At 39.1% G+C, this 7,983-nt stretch overlaps 1 protein-coding gene across 7 annotated transcripts in view; it reads right to left on the reverse strand.

Annotated features, from left to right (window-relative positions):
- The window catches only part of ipo8 (importin 8), an 88,352-nt gene extending 80,768 nt beyond the window's left edge, over positions 1-7,584 (reverse strand). For 6 of the 7 annotated variants that reach the window (XM_017302711.1, XM_008401210.2, XM_017302712.1 and 3 more), the window contains exons 1-2: positions 7,234-7,583; positions 5,123-5,204 (exon numbers count right to left, since the gene is read on the reverse strand). In XM_017302711.1, the coding sequence (XP_017158200.1) occupies positions 5,123-5,204; positions 7,234-7,317 (166 nt within the window). In that variant the 5' untranslated portion in view covers positions 7,318-7,583. Of the gene's footprint in view, positions 1-5,122; positions 5,205-7,233 lie in introns of all 7 variants that reach the window. The other variant, XM_017302713.1, reaches the window with a different exon arrangement.
- Positions 7,585-7,983: the final 399 nt, after the last annotated feature.

Below are 7,983 nucleotides of genomic sequence, written 5' to 3' on the forward strand. Positions count from 1 at the left end.
CTGTCATTGCCAACAAAGGATATACAACAAAGTATTGAGATGAACTTTTGTTATTGACCAAATACTTATTTTCCACCATTATTTGCAAATAAATTATTTAAAATTCAGACAAAATGATTTTCTCAAATTTTTTTTCACATTTTGTCTCTCATAGTTGAGGTCTACCTATGATGTCAATTACAAGCCTCTCTCATCTTTTTAAGTGGGAGAACTTGCACAATTGGTGACTGACTAAATACTTATTTTCCCCACTGTACATGCAGTTTGGGACACGTAAAGTAAAACCATAAAAGAAATTGAATTCCTGTACGAAATCAGTGCATGCAAAATAATTTTTAATGTTACTAAAAAATTAGGTTTAAACCTCACAAGTGAGAAATAATTCATTTTAAGAAATACTGGTGTTTATTTTGTTTTTTTTTAAGTATTCCTACACTTTCAAAGAAAAGCCAGTTGAGAGACGTCTCACTGAAATAAAAAAAGAAAAAGAAAAAAGAAAACATGGGAACAACTTCTTTGTATGCTAAAAGTGGAATTATTACTTTCCTGAAGGAGGCGAAGCTGAAAGATAAAACTAAATAATAAAATTATCCTCAGACAACAATGTTTAATGTGTCGTAATGAGATTATAACACCAACTTGGTGAAATGATCCTTTGGTTGTCTATCTGGAGGGGTCAGCGATCAGAGTAAGGTACCGACCTGGACATTATCCAGCCTCATGTCTCTCTTAGGCCTTGAGAGGAGGGCTGCCTGCTGGCTCCACAGTCTGCAGCACTGAGATCAACAAATTTAGAGAAATCCATTGATCTCTGGTGAGACGTGACTCAGACTAAGTCAACATAAACTTACATTCTACATTTTAAAGGTTAATATTGTACAGGATAAAAGAGGCTACAGCTTTTAACATGTTTCATATTTATATGTGTTTGAAGAGAGAAATTTTATTGCAAAATTGAGTAACGAATGAAATTGACCATTGAATTTAAAATATAAAAAACTTTCGTTGTTAACTTGCCTGAAATACAAGGTTAAGTGAAAGTCTGAGACTTTAAGCAACGTGGTAATGTAAATGGCTACTAAAAACTGATGATTGTGAATAAGAGCAACATTTTCTAAATTTCAGTCTAAAACTTTTTAATCTAGATTTGATTGATTGTCAATAAATTCAAAAAGAAAAATCTTAAATTAGAGGTTTTGAGATTTAGTTTAAATTAAAGATGGTGATTTTTATTTTAGAGAAATAAAATAGAAATGTTCAACGTTGCTGAATTTAACAAAGAAAAACCGAAAGGTAAACCTGTAATTAAAAGGATGTCCTTGCTAAAAGTTCTTCTACAAGCAGTAAACCTGTGAGTTCACCTGAAAGAACCATTAATCCTCCCAAAGTCTTTATTTGAAGCAAAAGTGATTGTAATACATGGGAAATGCCATGTGTAAAAAGGAGGGGAAAAGGAAACGGTGAGGTAATACTATATAATTACAAAATTCTTACATAAAATTATTATTTTTTGGTTATGAACTTTTGAATTAACAAATGCTGTTAGATGATGATTGAAGCTTTTTCCAAATGGGTTGAAATAGTTCCAGCACAGCATGCAGATGCTTTGACGGTAGCTAAGGCTATTTGCAAAACTATTATGCCAACACACGGCATTCCACAGACTGTTTACAGTGACAAGTGAAACAAAACATTTCTATTCACTTGGGAATGACATTGAAAAACCACTGTGCCTATCACCTACAGAGTACAGGGCTGGTGGAAAGAACAAATGGTACTGTGAAAAGCAGATCAAGAAAATGCATGACAGACACTGGCCGACCCTGGCCAGATTCACCCTAACAGCAGATGGTTTAACACCTTTTAAAATAATTAATGGGAGAACTTACAGATTGCCTCTGTTTGCTCCAGACTTACAGAAAGCAGATGAAGAACAAACATTAGCAGATTATATGATCAGAACTCTTAAACTGAAGGAAGTGTCCAGTGCAAATTTACTGCCTTCTGATTCTCTTCCTTCGCAGGAGGCCGCTCCCATCGAGCCAGGTGACTGGGTCTACATTAAAGTCATCAAACGAAAGAACTGGGYGAGTCCACGGTGGGAAGGACCATTCCAGGTGCTGATGACAACACCAACAGCTGTAAAGATTGCTGAAAGACCCAGGTGGATACATCTCAGTCACTGCAAGCTGCAGAGAGTGTTGGACCCCTAATCTGGAGTAGAGGGGAAGTTCTTGCCTACAAAGGGGTTCCTGAACCAATAGGGTGGTTCGTCTCAATGCCAGTGAAGAAACGCTTAAGATCCTCACTCTTTAGTTTGGGGGTTCTGACATCTCTGCACGCCGAGCAGCAATCCATATGCCATACGCGCTCAAGGGAAAGAGCTAGATGACCTGTGTGTTAGATAGAGCTTGCCATCTGTTTTATTGTTTTGTTTTCCCAAATAAAAGCCCTGCTCTAGCAGAGAGAAGGCAGAATGCTCTGTGCATTCACAGAGCATTCACAGAATGCTCTGAGAAGACTCGGCAAACTCGGAGCAGTTTGCCGAGTCTTCTCCTTCTGCAGAAGCTTGGTCATAAAATTCATATACGTTGTCTGTGGTTCTTTTAATGAAGGATCGAGAAAAATACCTATCACAAGGGGTCAGATTTGAGTAACGCTTTGATGACACCATTGTTTGACATTTTTGCTCAAGCTATTTACGGAACTTTCAGGTTTCCGATATGTGTTCCCCCCAATGATAAATTTGTTCCTACTCCCTTGCCTACACTGGCTCCCTGTAGCTCAGAGAGTAGACTTTAAAATACTGTTGTTAGTTTATAAATGACTAAACGGTTTAGCACCACAATACATTAAAGATCTGTTGTTGTACCAACCGTCTAGATCCCTCAGGTCTTCTGGTTCTGGTCTGCATCCCCAGAACCAGAACCAAATGAGGAGAAGCAGTATTCAGCTTCTATGCACCACAAATTTGGAACAAACTTCCAGAAAACTGTAAAACAGCTGAATCACTGAGTGCCTTTAAATCTCGACTTAAAACTCACCTGTTCAGAGTTGCTTATGGCTAAATAAGGGTTAGAGTCCCGGTTGACAGCATTTCAAATAAAGTTCTAAGGGTTAGTCTCAGTTGACGGCATTTCAGCTAAAGTCCGAATGGGTTAGTCCCAGTTAAACTGCGTTTTAACTAAAGTTCCAAAGGGTTAGAAAAGGGGCGCAAGTTTTTTTTTTTTTATTGTTTATTCAATGTTACATGACTCTGTGTTTTTGTTTTTAATGATGTAAAGCACTTTGAAATGCCTTGCTGCTGAAATGTGCTATACAAATAAAATTTGATTGATTGATGTGTCTCAACTTCAACACACCTGAGTCAAATAATGAGGTTGTTAGCAGGACTCTGGAGAACCTGACTGCACTTAGGAGGTGATTCAGCTATTGGATTCAAGTGTGTTGGACCAGGGAGACATCTAAGAGTTGCAGGACACTGGCCCTAGAGGACCAGGATTGCCCACCCCTGGGTTAGATGGTCCGCAAGTGTTTGCTAAATGGGTTAAGTGGTCCTCAGCCTGAAAAAGTTTGAGAAACGCTGTCCTGGAGGCATATTTAATGTGCTGATGGAATTTAGGGAGCACTACTTTCAAATCAGCATGATTTGAATCACCCGTGACCACAAGCACCATCTCTGGGTGTTTGTTCTGTTGCTGACTGAGGGGATTATTCAAATGGCTAAGAGCTGTGCTGGAGTAGCAAAGGGTGGAATGTATACAGCAGTAACCATGACAACAATAAACTCAGGGACAGTAGTGGAGAGGGTGGATAATACATCATTACACCAACACCCCTAATAAAAATACCTAATTTTTATTAGGTATTTTTAACATTCCAATTTAGGCTGCACAATGGCGCAGTTGGTAGCACTGTTGCCTTGCAGCAAGAAGGTCCTGGGTTTGTTTCCCGGTCCGGGGTCTTTCTGCATGGAATTTCCATGTTCTCCCTGTGCATGAGTGGGTTCTCTCCAGGTACTACGGCTTCCTCCCACAGTCCAAAAACATGACTGTCTAAATTCTCCCTAGGTGTGACTGTGTGTGCATGGTTGTTTGTCCTGTCTGTCTCCGTGTTGCCCTGTGTTACGATGGACTGGCGACCTGTCCAGGGTGTACCTCTCCTCTTGGCTGAAGTGTCTTGCTGGAGTCCTGGAGTGTCTTGCTGGATTAAGGTGTAAAAAATGGTGTAAAAAATTAAGGTGTAGAAAATGGATGGACGGATTGATGACATTCAGATCCTTCGATTGTAAAGGTGAGTTCACAGGCGCGTCTGGTTTACATTCAAAGTCTATGTGGAGCATCGAGGGCCCATTGTGGCGTGGTTTGGAGCATTTTGAGCATTCGACACGTCAAGAGCGTCCAACACGTCTGACAAATAAACCAGGAACAGAACACAATGGAACAGAACATATCTATGTGCTGTGTGTCCTGCCAGCTCAATAGTTGAGTCCAGAATGAATGAATGGAGCCAGGTCTCCGTGATTAGCAAAATGCAACTGTCGTTTACCAGTCTGTTTGCTGCCAACTGAAGCTTTATCTCATCCATCTTATTTATGAGGGACCTGGCATTTGAGAGAAAAATGCTGGGCAGAGGCAGTTTGTGTGGCCCTCTCTGTAACTGTGCCAAGGTACCAGCTCTGCATCCACACTTTTGTTTTCTCATTCCTGCCCGTTGGGAGGAATGTCCTATGCGACTATGTTGTGCATTTGTGTAAAGTCCTCAATTACGTACTGTTTGTACCATAAAAACACTGATAACGAGAGAAGCTCAGAGCTGCTGCACCTGTCCGTGCTGCTATGGACACGCATAAGAAAGAATATAAAAATATAAATATTTTCCATTAAGCACAAAATGAGTGAATGAATTTTTCAAAAATGGTACAATGAACAACATACATTAACCAGAGATGTGCTGTGCCAGATTGTAGCTACAAATGCTAATTTCCACCTGTAGTCAGCAAAACATTAAAATTTGTTAAAACAAATTATTTATCCACTAGTGGGAAGGTTTAAACCTTTTCACTAATGGAGAAAAATTAAACAGTTGACCCCAAAGACAGCTGAAGAGTTTAAAGTCTTACCTGCTTGGCGGACAGGAAACTCCACCTGCTCTGACACAATGATCTGAAGCAGGGTGGGAGCAAAGTTGATGATCTTATAGGACTGAAACACAGAAAGAAAGATCATTTAAACTTTTAGCTCAGATTTAAAATGAACCATTTCATCCATCTTTCAACTAATATTTCAAAGAATGAAACAAGCCATTTATCTTTTCAAACCTTAATGTAAGAAATGAGGATGTTGTATTGATCTGGTTGAAAATATCTCCTATATATGAAGCCAGCTTTCTTTTCTTCCAAAAACTGCTTAGCACATTCTGCTACTCTTCTACCAGCTGGTTCTATAAGTTTATCATGGTCATTCTTAAAGATGATTACTGTCAGAAAGGCAGTAAAAATCAAGTTTGTCAAGCTAACCTGAAAGTCCTGGCTACATAATAGAGGTCAGGAAAAAGACAGAAAACCCTGAGTAAGGAGAAGTTCTCTCAAATTTGAAAAGACATTGATGAGAAACTTCGCAGATTCTTTCACAAGACAAAGATTTGATTTTAATAAGTAATTGCAAATTATTATTATTAATTTGTTTTAATTTTTGGAGTGTGTTTCTTTTCATAGATATTTTCACAAATCTCACTGTCTTATTACAAATGTATGTGTTAAAAACATTAATGTGCCGCCTATTTCATTCACCCTCTTTACATTTACATCTCTGAATAAAATCCCCTCCAACTCAATTCTGAACTCGTCGAATAGAGTCCATTAGTGTTTAATTTAATCTAAAGTCTAAATCAAGATGTTCTGTGTCTGTTTTCAGAAGTTTGCCTTACAGCACATTAAAGAACATGTGCTTTAACATATGCAATGTTGAAACATTGCATATTTCAACATGCAATGTTGAAATATGCATCCCATATTTCAACATTGTGAAGACCAAGGATCCCTGCAGATAAGTAATGGAGAAAGTTGCGGATAACTTTACAGTACAGTTAAGTTATAAAAAAACCCTTGCTACTAAAACAGCCCTGATCACCTGGCGGTACAGAGCCCATTAGAACCATGAAGGTGTGCTGTAGCATAGCAGATTCTTTAAGTCTTGTAAGCTGTGAGGTGGAGCCGCTATGGATCTCGGTTGTTTATACAGCGCTCCATTCAGATATGTCATACAAGATGTACCTACTATGCTGAAAAAGGCCTCAGACATCAAGAATTGCTTTCATAAAGAGTGATGCTTGGATTGAAACAATGCTTGAGTAGGTATGTAAAAGTAACATTCACAGGGATAGCAAGACCCAGGGTACTGCCCAAAGGATTACACCGCCATCTCTGACTCACCTGCTTTCTTCAGTGCATCCTGGTACCACGTGATTTCTATGTGATACATACATACACACTGACCATCCATCTGAATGTGATTAATTAGCCCTGTGTGCTGTTGATAGTGCATCCCATATTTCATGCTTCTCCTACAAGGTCATGGGCTTCCTCACAATTATGCCTAACATTAGCATGCAGAAAGAGTGGGGTCAAGACATCCATGGGCAACCATCTGATTTGATTTGTGGATTACCACCAAATTATAATGAAGCACACATTACCAGGAATAAGTGGCTCAAAAACGAGATTACTGGCCCAAATCTTAACCCTGTTTATAAATGGTGGTCAGATTTCAAAAATAAACACAAATAAGAGAAGAATGGATCAACATTGATCAGGACTTAGCCCAGACAGCATGTCAAAGGGAATTACTCAAGTTCTAAAGTCGCATCAACACCGACAAAAGTGATGATTTCAATACACATGAATGTCGTTATACCAAAAATATTTTGGTAACTAAGCTTTGTCTTACATCTTACATAGAAATTAGACAGCAATTAAAGAATATCATTTAGTTCATTGATTGTATCCTTACACTGTCTGGCTGATTAAAACACCCCTTCCCGAGAGTCTTTCCTGCTAACAATGCTGAGATGTTAATACAGCAGGCCAGACAGCTGTGGAACAGCAGCTCAACAAACCTGCCTGTCAGAATGGCTCTGAATCTTTTGTTCCAGCTGCCTGGGATCAGTTTCATCAACTATTTTGTCAGGCCTGATAACGCAGAGAGACGCAGAAATAAGCGTTGTTTCCCCCACCTGATTAAGCTCATTCTCCGCCGCTAACCTCAGATTCGGGTCGATTGTGCCCTTCAGAGCCTGGATAATTCGGTTCGGGTCCATGTGAGGTCAGTTCGGCCGCGCCACAGGTTTTATTCGAACATACGATCAACCTAAGCTAAGCACGACTGCACGACTTTTTCTCTTTCTGCAGCCAGAAAACAGGAAAAAGAAAAAAAGAAAAACTTCCGGGAATGAGCTTACAGCTTCCGACCATTTCATTCAAAATAAGAGAACTAAACACTGGTGTTTCAACAGTGATGCAGCATTTCACCGAAGCAGACGGGTCAATAGTCTTGTTTCAACACAGTAAACAAAACGGAACGATTCTTCTTCTTGGTCTCAGTTCATCCTACTCCCAGAGTCAGAGTGAGAAATGTGCTGCCACCTTAAGTTTCAGCAGGATCCAACACTTCATCTGACAATGATACAGATTCCTGCTACCCCATACAACGGCAATTTTATTATATCAATTTTAAAAAAAAAGTGTTCTCATTATATGTCACAAAATACACAGGAATTTGTATTTAAATTGTAGATAGTCATAAGGATAAGGTTCATGCATAATTTAGATTTTTCTTTTTGGGGGGGGGGGGGTGGAGGGTGGAAAAAAAGGATTTGGTTCTCTAGAGATTTTATACATTTTTTAAACAAATGTTTTCTTTTCATCAAGTTGTATGGAGTGAAAATAGCCTCAAAATATCTGTGCATGTGTAATACTGGATTTTG

The sequence above is a fragment of the Poecilia reticulata genome, linkage group LG23, assembly GCF_000633615.1.
Source record: "Poecilia reticulata strain Guanapo linkage group LG23, Guppy_female_1.0+MT, whole genome shotgun sequence".
NCBI classification, from domain to species: domain Eukaryota; kingdom Metazoa; phylum Chordata; class Actinopteri; order Cyprinodontiformes; family Poeciliidae; genus Poecilia; species Poecilia reticulata.